General features: G+C 59.2%; 1 protein-coding gene across 11 annotated transcripts in view; it reads right to left on the bottom strand.

Moving 5' to 3' along the window:
• The window catches only part of B3GNTL1 (UDP-GlcNAc:betaGal beta-1,3-N-acetylglucosaminyltransferase like 1), a 48,231-nt gene that overhangs the window by 7,974 nt on the left and 25,429 nt on the right, over positions 1–14,828 (bottom strand). For 5 of the 11 annotated variants that reach the window (XM_015589654.2, XM_015589655.2, XM_015589656.2 and 2 more), the window contains 4 exons: positions 14,149–14,244; positions 4,950–5,045; positions 3,923–4,047; positions 8–143 (listed from right to left, as the gene is read on the bottom strand). In XM_015589654.2, the coding sequence (XP_015445140.1) occupies positions 8–143; positions 3,923–4,047; positions 4,950–5,045; positions 14,149–14,244 (453 nt within the window). The other 6 variants (XM_015589658.2, XM_015589660.2, XM_025047055.1 and 3 more) reach the window with 5 other exon arrangements.

Raw genomic sequence — 14,828 nt, 5'->3', positions numbered from 1 at the left:
GCTGCACCTTGGCCCGTGCTCCCGGCGTCAGGCTGCGGTAGAGGCGGCGGCCCTGTCGGCCAGCGTTCCAGATGGTGAAGGTGGCCCAGCGTGGCAGGGCCCATTCTTCCAGGAAACGGACTCGGTGGCTCCAGATGGTGGTCCTGTGGGGAGGGCATGACCAGCGGGTGGGCTCCAGCCCCAAACCGTCATCCCTGACCCCTCTGTTCTCGTCCCCCAAGTCCGTCCCCTCAGGCCTGTCACCCATTCCACGTTCTCTGGTCCTTGTCACCTCGGCTGCCGGCACGCGGCGGCCCAGAAGCTGATGGAATGCGCAGCATGCAGTGAGCCCGGAGCGACAAGGCCAAGGTCGCACCACCTCGTCCCCCTCACGGCCCCACGGGGACCCTGAGACGTGCTGTTCTCATGTCCACACGCACAGGACGTGCGGGCCCTGGGCACAGGCCCTGGGGAACCCAAGGAGACGTGGCCACCCTGACATTAGGTAAACACAGGCCGAGGGGCCTGGCCACCCCCCTGGCCACAAGGTTCCGTGTCCTGGGAAGTCGCCCAAATGGTGGGGGTCTTCTCCAGGCGGGGCCCTTCCATGGCCTGTGCCGCACGCAGACCTGGAGGCCAGGCCTGGCCCAGGTGGCCTGTCACTGCCAAGCCCCCAGCTGGGTAGGGAGGCCATGCGTGAGCCGTTGCAGTTTAGCGCAGACAGACGTGAGCCTACAGCCTAGGAACCTGGACGGTTGGGGGTTTCTGGGGCACAGTGGACCTAACTGACCAGGGTCCTCCCCAGAGAAGCCTTTGCGCCGAGAGCGGGCTGCACACCATCTCGTGAACCACAGGTGACACAGGAAGCGCCTTCCATAGGCCCCACCTCGGTCCTTCCTGAGACAGGCCGACTCGCCCCGCTGACAGCTATGTGCCCAGGGCGCATCCCCACAGCCCACCACTGCCCCCAGCCCTGCCTGGTGTGTCACCAGGTGACCAACAGGGCACCCCGAGGGAGCAGCTCCCGGGCTCGGCCAGGTGGGGCACTCTTTCTGTTGGGCAGGCTCTGATGGCTGGGCGGCCGCCCACTTTTTCCTGCATACTCAATCACAGCCATACTGGGTGGCCACGATGTGGGGGCAGGGCCTGTGACGATGCTAACTCTCAACCCCGGCCATGTGGCACTTCACGTGCAGAGCACAGGGAATGCACCCCGAGCTCCTGACACTTCACGCATGCCCAGCCACAACTCACAGCGTCGCCGAGAGAGGAAGCCATCCCTGAGGACGAGCGGTGGGCTGCACATGTGGGTCAGCTCGCTCACTGACCACAAGCGAGGGGAGACGGCCACGGCGGGTGTCACATCTGAAGTCCCCCTTGAGGGGCAGGGGCAGTGGGACACCGCGTCGGGCGGCACCGTGTGGGGTCTGCCCTGGAGCAGGGTGCCTGGGCCAGGCAGACACGGGACGTCCTGGAACGCACGTCCTCTGCCGAAGGACAGAGCGGATGGCACCCGTGCACCGTGCCAGCTCTGTAGATTGTTCCGGTGGGCACGGCCGCGTCCATGACTCAGACCAGGCACCTGATGCAGACTACGTGAAACTCCCATCGAAGAGCCAGGCTCCTGTGGACGTCTACAGGGATGAGGCGGTCCCCGCCAGACAGGTCAGTGCTGCCGGCGGGACGGGGCGTGAAGCCTCAGGGCTGGTGGAGCGGGCTGGGAGCAGGGAGGATGTCCCCTCAGTGGTCTCTGTGGGGAGGGACAGCTCTGACCCCTACGTCATGCTGCCCGTGGCTCAGATTCCCACTGTGGGTCTAAACGTGAAGAGAGGGAGGCTCGAGGAAAGAGGGTCTGAGCGGCCCGGACATGAGTGCCGCCCCTGACCTGCCGGTCCCCGAGGGTCTCCGTCCTGAAACACCGGCTTGAGGGGCCAGCAAGCGGGAACCTGCCGCGGCCCGTCTGTGCCGGGCGGTACGTGGAGCGGCATGTCCCCTCTCCGGAGCCCCGTGCCCTGCACCCCGAGCTCCGCCTCAGCAGTCCTCCGCAGCCCCCCGCGACCTGCTGCAGGAGCCGGTGTCCTCCAGAGTGGCGCCTGCGGAACGGACACGTCACTGCACTAGGTGACAAGCATCGACACAGACACAGCTCAGCTGGGGCCAAGCAAAAAGGTAGTTAGTTGTAAGACACAAGCAGGACGCTGCCGCCAACGTGACGCTCTGAGAGGCAAGGGTGGCGGGCTGGGGACGGCTCCGGCTCAGCACAGCCGTTTTTTTAATGCTGATTGTCCATTTTCAATTTCATCATCGTCCACTGTTCATTTCTTTCCTTCTATTCATTCTGAGTTTACTTCGCTAATATTCTAGTAATTTTTAAAAGTGGAAACTTAGATAATTGCTTGGTTTCTTCTTTTAAAATACAAACTTTTAAAGCCTCAGTCTTAGTATAGACTCTGCTCTAGCTAAATTTCACAAATTTTGACATACTGTTTTAATTTTCATCGAAGTGAAATTTTCTAATTTCCTTTGTGATTTTTTTTCCCTTGGTTGCTTAATTTCCAGCTGTTTTGGATTATAAAGATGGCTTAATGATTTCTAATTCTGTATGGACAGGAAACATATCCTGTATGATTTCGGTCATTTCAAATTTGTTTGGATTTGTTTTTTGGTCTGAAATGGCGTCTGTGTCGCGCCTGAGAAGAGTCGTATCCCGTAGCTGAGTGCGGGGCTCCATGACCGCGGTTAGGGATCAGAGCTGCTCAGTCTCCTACCGGCCCCTGAGGTAGGAGCGTTCAAACCGACTGAACCCGCGGATTTATCTATGTCTCCCTTAATTCCTGTCAGTTTTAGCTTCGTGTAGTTAGAAACTGTGATGCGGGACACACACACGCAGGGCAGTTCTGTCCTGTGAAAGGGCCTCTTCCCCGCGTGTGCGCATTGCGCGTGCACTCCGTCAGGTGCGTGACGAGGGCATCTCACACGATGCTCCGCTAAAGCTATGGCGCCAGAATTCAGATTTAACGAGAGACAAGGAAGTCACGCTCTTTTGCTTAAAGCTGGAAAACAGGCTGAGCTCTCGCACTGAAGACGTACACAAAAGTTCGAGGACCCTCCGCATCAGTACGGGAGCCACCCTCTGGGACCCCCCCCACGTGACACACGAATCAGCGCCACACCACTGACAGTGACACCGCCCCCTCCGTGCAAGCGGGCACTGGACAGGGGACTCCCAGCCGAGAAGCCGCGACCTTCCAACAAGGCTGCGTGCAGGGAAGGCAGAGTCAGCCCGTCCAGGAGACTGCGCTGCTCCCTGCGCCAAGGTCTCACCTTCAGAGAGCTGACAGCGGCCTGCCTGAGGGCCCCGCTCCTCCCGTCCCCGAACGTGAACAGCGTCACGACGGTGAGGGCCTGAGGGGCACCTGCGTGAGAAGAGTAGCATGCACACGCACACATACACATGCACACGTGTGTGCACAAATGCCACACACAGTTCAAACTAAGGAAATACAGACACACCCTTCCCGTTCCACTCTGCCTGCACCTTCCACACCTGTCCTGCCCCAAGCGCCACCTGGCACGGTGGCTAAGGCCAGTGGCCTTGGGGCCTGGAGGACATGTGGGCCGCCCAGTGAGGGCAGAGGGAACAGGGAGTGGCCAGCCTCCTTGTGATGCCCAAAGCAGGGGTGGGTCAGCACTGTCCCCGGCAACCGTCCCCAGTCAGGGGAGAGGGCACCCGGCACACTGGGGAGCACGTGAAGAATGTGCAGGGCTCACCTCAGCGTCCCGCTAGCTCAGTGCAAGAAATCCTCACGAGAGTGCAACCTCACGTAATCACGCGCAGAACTAGGACGTGGCCCTGGCCAGGCCCTGGCCGGCCCCTCGTGGCCCCTCGCGGCCCCTCGCACACCCCCGCCATGGGACCTGGCCCTAGCCAGGGGCCTCGTACTCGAGGATGGAGTGTGTGGCCGCCCTGGGGTGGTAGCGGTAGAGGAGCAGGCTCTGGTCCACACGCACGACCCCGCCGCCCTTCCTCAGGTGGTCGTAGAAGAACAGCAGGTCCTCGGGCACACCCTGCGGGCGAAAGAGACCGTGTCCACTCATGGAAACCGGCCGTGCCCCTTCAGGGCCTGGAGACGGGGTCCTGCCAGGGTCTAGGCTGGCTCGATCCTCGAGGGCACAGCCTGCGACCACCACACCCAGCTGCCCCAGCACGCAACGTCCCTGGGCAAGGGCGACCCCACAAAGCCCCCCAAGGTCGAGGAGTGGCAGCGGCCTGCACTGCCCGCACTCACGGCCCGCTGTCAGTCCCACACGCGCCGGGTGCTAATGGGGCTGCGCCACGGGCTCCATGGGGCCTCTGCTGGCTGCTGTCTTGTGAGACACAGCCCTCAGCCCCCGCGCCAGACCCGGGGGGGAGGGCGGCCCGCCCACTGCGCGCCGGGGCTGAGCTGCTGCGGCCACCCTGCTCCTCAGCCGGGCGTGGGCGCCCTGGTTCTCAGCAGTGGGCGGAGCTCAGGGACAGCCCAGGGACCCCCAGACCCCATTGACGGCTGCAGGTTTCCTGACATGCCCACGGCCGCTTCTCACTAACTCCAGCTGGTCCCATCTGTCTGGCCGGCTCGCAAAACCAGGGCCCAGTTCAGCCGCGGGAGGGCTGCCCACAGCCGTGCCGACTGCTCCCTGTGAGCCCGTGGCCACTCAGCCTCGGCCTTGCCAGGGCCTCTGGGCCACTGCCGGGCTCCCCAGTCCCTGAGAGGAAAGGGGCTCAGCTGGCCTCCAAGGTCACGGCACGCAAACAGCCCGGTGGTGGCTGTCACTCTCAGGGACCATGGGACCCTTGGGCAGCTCCTCACCAGCTCTGGTGACTCCCTAACCCCTGGAACCCTACCAGGCCACGGCGTCTGCACATGGGCAGGGCGGGGACCCTGTCGGGAATGACGGTGCCTCTCCCAGCCCGAGGACTCCACACTCACCTGTCCGCCCTCGTCGAACAAGCCCACGTGGGAAAACCATGCTCGCGAGCAGAACCAGGTCGGCATGATCACGGTCGGGCCATGGGAGGTGAAAGCCTGGAAGGGACCGACATCGCAGAACTGAGAAAACAGCTCGTCACAAATGCCACAGCGGCATTCACGAAGTGACACACTGCTCTGCGAGTCCCTTCTCTGTAGGTGCAAGGAACTTCACTGCCAGATGAGCGGCGGCCAGCCCACTGCAGAGGTGGCAGGCGGGGCCGACCGGATGTAGTGGCTGGGTCCAGTCCCCTGGGTCCAGCCCCCCCGGCCCCTCCTATGACTCGTGATGAAGCTCGTGTGAAAATCAAAGGAAACACACTGATTTTTATTGTGAGAAGAAAAACTAAGACAGCACAGGACAGAGGGGACCGAAGTGTAAGAGCTCAGTGTAAGACAGTGGGGCAACCTACCCTTCACAACCTCGCGTTAGGTGACAGGTTCCAAGATAAGTCACCAGAAACACAAGCAACCAAAGGAAAAATAGGTAAGCTGGACTCCGTCAACAAGTCAGTTTTTGCACCAAAGGACACCATCAAGAAAGTCCCCAGAGAGCCTTTCCTGGAAGTGGCGAGGGTCGCCACGAGCAAGCAGGCCCTGTGAGCTCTCCTACCCCACTGCCCGCAGCCTCTGGGGACCAGGGGACCAGGGCAGGAGGGAGGGCTGTGCTGCCTGCTGTGCCCACAGGCCGGGGCAGCAGGAGCTCTGGAAATCTGCCAACATGGCACAACAGCCCTCTGAAGATGCGGGGTACAGTCCACGAGGAGGACTGAGGACAGATGGTGGCCCCAGGCTGAGTCCCTCTGAGGTGCACGGCGTTGCCAGTGAGCTTCCCGTTCTCTGCGCTGTGAGTGGCCGGGCTCGACAGGCGCCCAGGGCCTGGGGCTGTCCCTCCCTTCCGTGGACAGAGGCCTGCACTGCCTCCCTCACCATCCAGATCCCACTGGCCCCCCAGCGAGGGTGGGAGGCCAAGGACAGAAAGATGCTGTACGTGGCTGTCTTCCTATAAAGCACTGTGTCTCTTATTTTCCCAAAGACTTTCATTTCACTTTGGTCATTTTTTTCCCTATAGAGAAACACTGTGACTCTGTGACTCCAACGTGCTAAAGACCTCCCTTAAAGGCCTATAGCAGGGGCACCTATAGCGCGCCCGGCCCCGTGTTCCCAGGAGCCCACGTGTGTGCACCCTGGAGCCGGGGACCTGGGGTGGGGGTCGGGTGCCTGGAGCGAGACAACACACCCCCACCCTAAAAGTCATGGAATTTCAAGGGAACCAAAACAGCCAAAACAATCCTGAAAAACAAGCAGAAAGCCGGAGGACTCACATTCCCCAGGAAGAGAGTTTCAAAGCTGACTACGAAGCTACGGGAATTGAAGCTGTGTGGCCCTGGCGGAGAGACCAGACCAGGACGGACGAGCCCAGCGGGCCACCTGGCGGCTGTTTCCACCGGGCCCGGGCCACCTCCTGGGGAGCACGTCTTTCTGAGGAGCGGTGCTGGGGACACTGGGTTCTGCATGGAGCTGGACCCCGCCTCACACCAGATGCAGAAATTAGCTCAACACGGAGCAAAGGTCCGATGTCAGAGCTGGACTGCAAGACTCAGAAGAGAACCACTGTGAGTCTGGACTCGGTACTGGCTGGCAGGGTGGGAGCCACGTCAGGGGGTAGGAAGTAGACTGAACCCCACCCACCACCGGGCCTGCTTTCTGGTGGGAGGCAGAGGCCTCACAAGCACGATGCACGGCTCAAACATTCCAAGATGTCGTCGTTTGAGGATAAATGTAAAAATGAGCAAGAGGGGGAGGAGGTGCCATCGTGCCCGCCGCCCCCGGGGCTGCGAGGGACCAGAGGCCCTCAGGGACTGCAGACACCCCCACACAAGAGCTTGGCCAACCCCAACCCCCGCTGCTCGGAGTCGGCAGGCAGCTCTCTCTGCAGCGGGCCAGGCTGCCCCAGGCGAGGTGGGCGTGAACGGCCCGGCCCAGCACCAGGAACTTTACAAGACAGCAGAGCAGATCCGCCACCCTGGTCTAACCCGAGGGATGCTCTGGCTGCCATCCGAATAAAACTGCCCTGTGCTGGGCCCGGAAGAGGCCCCTGTCCCTCCGTGGGGTTTGGAGCACACGAGGTCCAGAGTGGCAGAGACAATCCCAACATACTTGCGACCCCTGGAGCCAAACAGGCCGCGGGCACCGCAGGCTCCCGCTGGCCTCGCTCGCTCAGTCGCGGGGGATGGGTCTGCGGCTCAGGTGACGACGCGGCAGCAGGCCGGCAGAGGGCGCTCCCGCCGCGGGCGGGGGACGGGGAGCCCTGCATCACAAAGGCCCCAGCACAGGGCCGCAGGTCACAGGGCAGGCCGGCTGGCACAGAGCTGGCCCTCCAGGGCCCCCCTGCCCGCACAGGCCGCCCACATGGGGACTTTCTCCCCCGTCTCCCCCGTTTCTGTCCCCTCTTTCACTCTCAAGCCGTCACTCCCTCTTCCAGCTCTGATGTGTCACCAATGGAAAATCAGATGACCCGGTTTCTTAGGGTTCTGTCAAAGAGAAGGGGTTCCCTGGTGAGGCCTCACGGCCCATGCTGCTGTTCTGGGGACCCGGGAGTTTGGGGCTCCCCTTGTTTCCCACCAATGGAAAGTGTATTTGGCAAAAAGGAATTTTGTGCATCTCTTAAACATTAAAATCCCATCCCAACAAAGACAAACTGAGCAAGCTCCCTAGTTCCCAAGGACGCATGGAGCCCCTGTGGATGCGGTGGACACTTCTAAATGCTTTTAGTGCTTAAATATGAGAAAAAGTAAGGATTACAGACTTACACTGAGCTTGTTTAAACAGAAGCCCTCAAGTTAAAGAAAGAATATAAAGCATCTAATGAACCAGACAGACTCATTAGCTAGACCTCCCCAGGCAGTGATGTGAATTCTTAGAGAAAAAGAGCGAAGTCTGTGGGACTCGCCTCCCGATCCCTGTGGGTACCTCTCCTCATCTCTGAGCTCTAATTTGTGGGGAGACTATCTCCAGACAGATAAGTTTTCCAGCATCCTGACATCCTGACACCCGCGTGGCAATGGGCATAAACTATGCTGTGAAACCCTGAACCTGTGGCGCCCAGATCCAGTGCAGACACAGACGCCACGTGCGCTCCCCTCGGCGGCTGCCGAACACAGGCCACGTCACGGCTTCCCTGACCCGCTGAACGGTGCCGGTTCACGTGACACGCACCGCCGGTGCCGCTTTACGAAACTCTCCTTAAAGGAGAAAAAGAACAAAACAGTGCAGCGTAATCCGTTTAGAATCATGTGAGACTTTAAAATTCCACAAAGGCTGGCTGATTAGAATGAAGCGAAGGCCGTCGAGCTTGAAGGACACGCTTCAGGAGAGGCACAGCAGAACACACGCAGACGTGCGACCTCACCTTACGCACATGCCAGGCAGCACCAACGTCTTGCTACAGCCGCTGCTGCTGGAGGGGGGTCGCTCGCAGCACGGGGGGCTGTCACCTGCATGTCAGAGGCCCAGTTCCCGAAGGCAGGAGAGCCACCGCGATCAGAGTCGGCCACACACCGTCTTCTAAACCAGCCAGAAGTCGCCTTCGCTTAGCTTGGCCGCATATCTTCAGGTGAACGTCACACACACTGAAGGGTCTGGGTGTTGTGGCTGAACCCTCGCATTTCATGGAAAATGAAACTGAGCGCTACGGCCGTCACACAGCTGACGGAAGGCCACGCAGCTGGCCCACAGCGCGTACTTCAGTGAGACGGGGCGGGCCCGCTCAGGGTCAAGCCTCCAGTGCTTTCTTACCGGGTCCACTGTCCACCTGCAGTGTGGCCTGAGCCCGGGACCTCAGGGCCAGCCCACCTCTGCTCCCTTCAACCAGCACTGCTGCATCTGACCCCGGGGGCAAGACGAGCTGCCCTCTCGCGCTACTCCTGGCCCTTGTCAACGGAGAAGGAGCATGTGGCATCCCCAGGCCAATCACCACAGCTGGCACTCTCGTCAGCCAATTCTGGATCGGGCGACCCGTGCTGACGAGGTGAAAATCACGCGCAGAGCCCCTGCAGGAAGCACAGCAGGGTGGCCCGGCCTGGCTCAGTGCGGCCCGGGAGTCACCAGGGTAGAGCTGCCCGCGGCCGGCAGAGCGCGCGCTGGCCCCAGGGAGCGGTGTCCCTGCCCAGTGGCCCCCTCGCCTCCCCCGGTGCTGAATGGGAGGCCCAAGGGGAGCTATGTAGGTAAATGGGAGATGGCGGGGGCCTCCCAGGGCAGGGGTCCCTAGATGCCTGGCGAGCAGTCCAAATCGGAAGTGCCCTGTGGCCAGGACGCCAGGACAGAGCTGCACCCATCCCGGATGGGTCACTCCGATTGGAATCCCCTCTGTCACACCCTCTTGTTATATGGAAACCTGTGGCTGCTTTCCTTTCTCCCTAATTGGGCATTTCCATGATTTAAAAAAGACGTGTGCTCCTTGTACGTAAAACGCTCACTCCTTCCCGTGGACACACCGTGCCTGGCCCTCCCGGGCACCCAGCCTATCCCCTGGACCCCATGTCTTCCTCCTTCATAACTGGTTCCCTGACTTTATGGAGTGTCTTCCAGGAAACTCCTGAGAAGTTTCGTGGGAGAGAGCTGTTTTGAGCCCTACACGGCAAAGTCCTTGGATTGTCACAGAGCGGGTACTTTGGTCAGACGCACAGCTCAACATGAAGACTGTGTCTGTGAGGATGTGGAAGCCCGTGTCCTGGGAGCTCCTGGACTCGTCTGTGCTGCTGAGAAAGCCGAGACCACACGTTCCTGCCTGCATGCCTGTCCCCCAGGCTCGACCCTGGGCGAGGGCCCTCTCCCCCGTGCTGGACCCCGGAGGCCCTCACAGCCTGGCGCCCACAGCCTGGCGCCCACAGCCTGGGTTCCGGGAAACTTGCTGGATTACGCTCACGTCTTTACTTCTCTCTACTCAAAAAGGCCTCTCCTTATACTGGCTGCGCTGTGTGAGCCAGAGAGGGCTGGGAACTGGGCTTCCCACACCCCTTCTCAGCCAGAGCCCCCGACAGCTGCAGAGGGGAGAGGCCTGTGCACGTCAGACAGCAGAATGAAGATGAAGCCTGCTGGCATCCCCAAAGTCACAGTGGTTGGGCAGCTGACATGTGCATGGTGCCCAGCCCGTCTCCCACGCGGGCCTCGCACAGCACCAGCGACCCCCACACACTTCTACGCAGTCCGTGGTCAAGGAGGAAATCTTGGAAATGACCACACGTTGAAGCGAATGAGAACGAACGTACGCAAAATCGTGAGACGCGGTTCGACTGCAAAGGGAAGTTCGCAGCGCTACATGCTTAGCTTAAACGTGAGACCTCAAAACAAAACCTAAGCTCCCACCTTTAGAAACTAGCAAAAAAAGAGCCCGAAACAAACCCAGAGCAAGCAAAAGAAAGAAGTAATAAAGAGCAGAAATGAGTATAATTGAAAACAGAAACATAGAGAAAATTAAACAAACCAAAAGCTGCTTCCTTACAAAGGTTAATAATATTGATAAACCTCTAGCAAGACTGATTTTAAAAAGGAAGAGAATCCAAATTACTAATATCAAAAATGAAAGAAGGAATATTACTACAGACACAGACACTGAAAGGACCACAGAGAATACCAGCAAATAACTCTAAGCACATAAACTTGACAATTTGGATGAAATGGATCAACTCCTTGAAAATCACTAACTACCCAAACTTGACTAGGATGAGATACAGAACCTGTATTTCTTTCTATATGTTAGCAATGAACGACCAGAAACCAAAATCGGAAACACAATAGCATTTATGATTGCTCCAAAAAATGCTGAAAACTACAAATGCTAATAAAAAAAAGGCAAAGAAGATTTGGACAGCCAGACAAACCACATCCGTGGCGGAACAGCTCAACATGGCGAAGGTGCCGGTCCTCCCCAAACTGGCCCTGTGGGGAAACGCACGTCCTTCCAAACTCCAGCTGGACTCTGCGGACAGACAAGCTGATCCCATGTGTGGACAGAAGGGAGTGGGATGATAAGAAACATCTGGCCTTCGTCCCGATTCCCGGCACAGAGCTCCTGGGACCGTCAGAATTTCCTGAGTGACAGCAGTGTCTTCTGCCGTTCCTGAGCCACTACTGAGCACACCGAGTTTGTGCCAACAGGGGACTCGGATGGGGCTGGTGACCCGACCAAGTGATTAGAATCTGGAGCTTTCAGCCCCAGCTGCTGCCCTCTTGCACACCGAGACCTGACGAGCTTCTGGGATGAGAGCCACATCCACTGCTGGGAGGGTGGCCAGCCCAACTCCACTGGGACAGAAGCCCCTGAACTCAGGACCCGTCCGGACCTCACCCTGTAACCTCTTCATGTGGCTGTTCATTTGTGTCCTTTACCACGTCCTTTACGATGAGCTGGTAGCAGGTGAGCGATGCCTCACTGAGTTCTGTGAGCCGCTCTGGCAAATAATCGAACCCTAGGAAGGGGTTGAGGGAACCTTCGATTTATAGCCAGCTGGTCAGAAGCATGGGTGACAGCATGGACTTGTGGCTGGCAGCTGAGGGGGGTGGGACAGCCTTGTGGGACTGAGCCGCTAACCTGTGGAGTCTGATGTGAACCCCAGGCTGGCAGTGTCGGAACCGAGTTAGACGGTCGAACACCTGTCTGTGTCCACTCAGGGCTGCAGAATTGCTTAGTATTGTGCAAAATATACAGGAAAAGGCAAAGGAACCAGAAAAACTGAAAATCACTCTATGAAAGAATGAAAGTGGAGAAATCATGCTGCCTGATCTTAAACTTACTCTGCAGCTATAGCAACCACGACAGAGCAGTGTGACGGAATGACGGACACGCAGACCAACGGGACAGAACTGCGTCCAGGAGCAGGCCCCACAAGCGTGGCCCGCCCACTTCTGACAAAGGTCCAAAAGCGAGTCTCTGGATCTGTGGAGGGAAGGTAGTATTCTCAACAAAAAAGTGTGAGGACATTTGGACATTTGTGGAAAAAAAAAAAGAAAGGAAGAAAAGAAAAAAAGGGGAAAAAAAGAATCTTGACCTAAAAATCAACGTAAGACGAGTCACGGCTCTAAACGTCAAGTGCACAGCTATGAGGCTGCTGGGAGAACCCTTGGCGACCTGGCGAGGTGAGGCGTTTTCAGATGCTGACGCCCAAAGCACGGCTGTTTTCAAAACCTATCAGCTGAACTTTGTCAAAATTAAAAATCTCTGCTCTGCGAAAGACTGTCTAGTGGGTGAAAAGGAAAGCCACAGATTACAAGGAAATACCTGCAAATTGCAAATCACATATCCCGCCAGGGACTTCTGTCTGAAAGGGAACCCTCAAACTCCACAGCGAGGAAACTGACGACCCAGTGGGAAAAGGCAAGAGTCTGCAGAGACGCCTCTCCAAAGACACGCAGCCGTCGAGCAAGCACAGGGAAAGGTGTTCGGCACCACTGGTCGTCGGGGACGTTCGGGTGAGGTGCCACATGGCCAGAATGGCGCCAGCAAAACCCCGCAACAGTGTGTCGCTGTCACTGCGGGGGGCAATGGCAGGCCGCGCTGGGAACAGTTTGGCAGAGTCTTGAGCTGCACCGTGAACACGCTGTGCCGACGGTGAGTTTCACCCACAGAGAGAACGCGAACGCTCCTGCCAGCCCTCCACGGAGTCGGCTGTGATTCTGTTCAGAAGCGCGTAGTGAGACCAGCGCTCTGTAAGGAAGCGGCACGGCCCGGAGTCAGGAGCCCGCGGCCGGCGCTCCCCACGGGGAAGGCCCAGAGAGGCAGCTCCGTGGGTGACGGGGCCTGCAAACTGTACTGCTGACATCACGCGCCGACCGAAAGACGAAAAGCAAGCGGCAGAGGTGCAGCCGGGCCCGCGGCACTGCTCCCGAGGCCGTCACGCTAGTCTGGCGTTGAGAGCCGTGGCCCGCCCTTCCGGCACCGTCACAGCCTGGAGAGGCCCCCAGGTGGCCGACACCCTGAGATGCCCTGCACGCCCCTCCGTGAGCACGGACGCGCTGCTCTCCAGCAATGAAGCCACCAGACCCTCACGGGGCGACGGTGTCAGAGAGCCGGCAAACGCACACACGTCGTGGCACAGCTGAAACGCGAGAGATGCGGGTTTGGTGATGGGAGGGAACCGGTGGCCGCCGCTCCGGCACACACAGGGCTGACTGGAAGCGGTGAACAGCTCGGATCACCCAAGGCACAGAGCGTGTCCCAGGCCTGTCCACGGGCAGACATCCTCATCACAAGAGTCCAATGGATGGAAAGTCTGAGCCGTAAAGCAGCTCTAACTTCAGAAGCTAAGTGTCACCAAATCATTCCATTCTGCAAGATTTGTTTTCAAAATTCAGAGTTGAGAAAACAGTGCTCCCTTGCACAGCAGGGTCACGGGAATCTGCAATGCGGACACCTTGTGAGGGCAGAGGTGCCTTCCCAGGCCTCTGATCCATGTCCTGGTGGGTGTGGGGTGGCTGCTCCCCTTGCCCCTCCACCCCGCCCTGAGCCCTGCCCTGCAGGGCACACTGCCACGGTCCGGCTGTGGGGAGCTTCTGGGAGCAGCTGGCCCTGGACGCAGAGTCTGGTGTCTGCCATCTGCAGGGCAGCCAGGGCCGGGTGAGGGGCAGGGCCCACCGTGCCAGGTGTCTGTTTTGGGGTGATCCGTCATGCAGCATCATGTGGCTGCTAATACACTGCAGCAGATGAATAGAGAATGCTTGTTTGGGTGTTGTCCCCGTTACTGTTCTCAGGACAGGACCCATCAATGTCCCAGGGCTTTGGGACCCCCACAGTGGACACCGAGAGCACCTCTCCCCATCTGCCCCAGGCCACTGCACCCCTCACCAGTAGTCCTGTCTGAGGCCCGCCCACACCCCCTCCAGCTCAGGGCCAGCTCCTGACAGCCCGATGGACAGCTCGACACAGACAGTATGTTTCTGCCCCCCAGACCAGCAGCCTCCAGGTGGCCGACCTTGGGGATGGCCCCTCCCAATAGAGCTCGGCCCTCCCGCTCCCATCTCGAGCCCTCTGGCTCCGTCCCCCTCCCAGACAGGTTCCTCTGAAATGCTGTCCCCTCTCCAGTGAGCACCTGGCACCCAGGAGGTGGACAAACCCAGAGGCTAAAGAATGAACCAATTCCTGATGCCGGCGGCGGGGAAGCACCTGGGTGAGCAGCTGGTCGGCCGCCAGCTGGTTGATCCAACGCGTGTACCGTCCTGTGGAGCTGGGGGGCTCTCTCCTCACCTGGCAGCCTATAATCTGCAAAAGAGTGACACACAGAACTTAGCAGGCGGTGTGAGTTCACACACGCACACACCTGCCTGTGTGCCCTTCACCTGGCGTACGCTGGCATGTCTGGGTCGGGTTAGGGGAACTTCTTGGAGGGACAGGCGCATTCTGGGACGGTCCTGAGTCGTGCCTGTCACAGCACTGAACAGCTGACCTGCCCTTGGCTGGGCTGAAGACTGGCCACAGATAACACTTCCCCCTTCAATACATTCAAATGAAAAGGACCAACATGCAACTTCAAACCCAGCTACCTCCAGAAACGCCCTTCCTGAGCCCTAACTCAGAGTGCACAGCAGGTCCCCGCGGCGCCTCTGGGCAGCAAGCCTGGACAGTGCCAGATCTCGCCTCCCAAAAGCAGTGCCCTCTAGTAAAGCAGAGCCGCAATGCTAAGAGCTCGCTCCCCAGGGCTGCCTCCCTGTCCGGCGCGCACGGGGCCACCACACAGGCGCCCCCCTCCCAGGAGGACCCGCTTAGCCAGCCCTGCCTCCTCCTGGCCATCCACCAGTTCCCTCCACACCACTGGCCCCGTCCTGCCCTCCAACGGCACTGCCGTG

The sequence above is a fragment of the Pteropus alecto genome, unplaced genomic scaffold (genome assembly GCF_000325575.1).
Source record: "Pteropus alecto unplaced genomic scaffold, ASM32557v1 scaffold134, whole genome shotgun sequence".
NCBI lineage: Eukaryota > Metazoa > Chordata > Mammalia > Chiroptera > Pteropodidae > Pteropus > Pteropus alecto.
The sequence above is the reverse complement of the archived record's forward strand: the minus strand, read 5'-3'. Positions and strand labels throughout refer to the sequence as shown.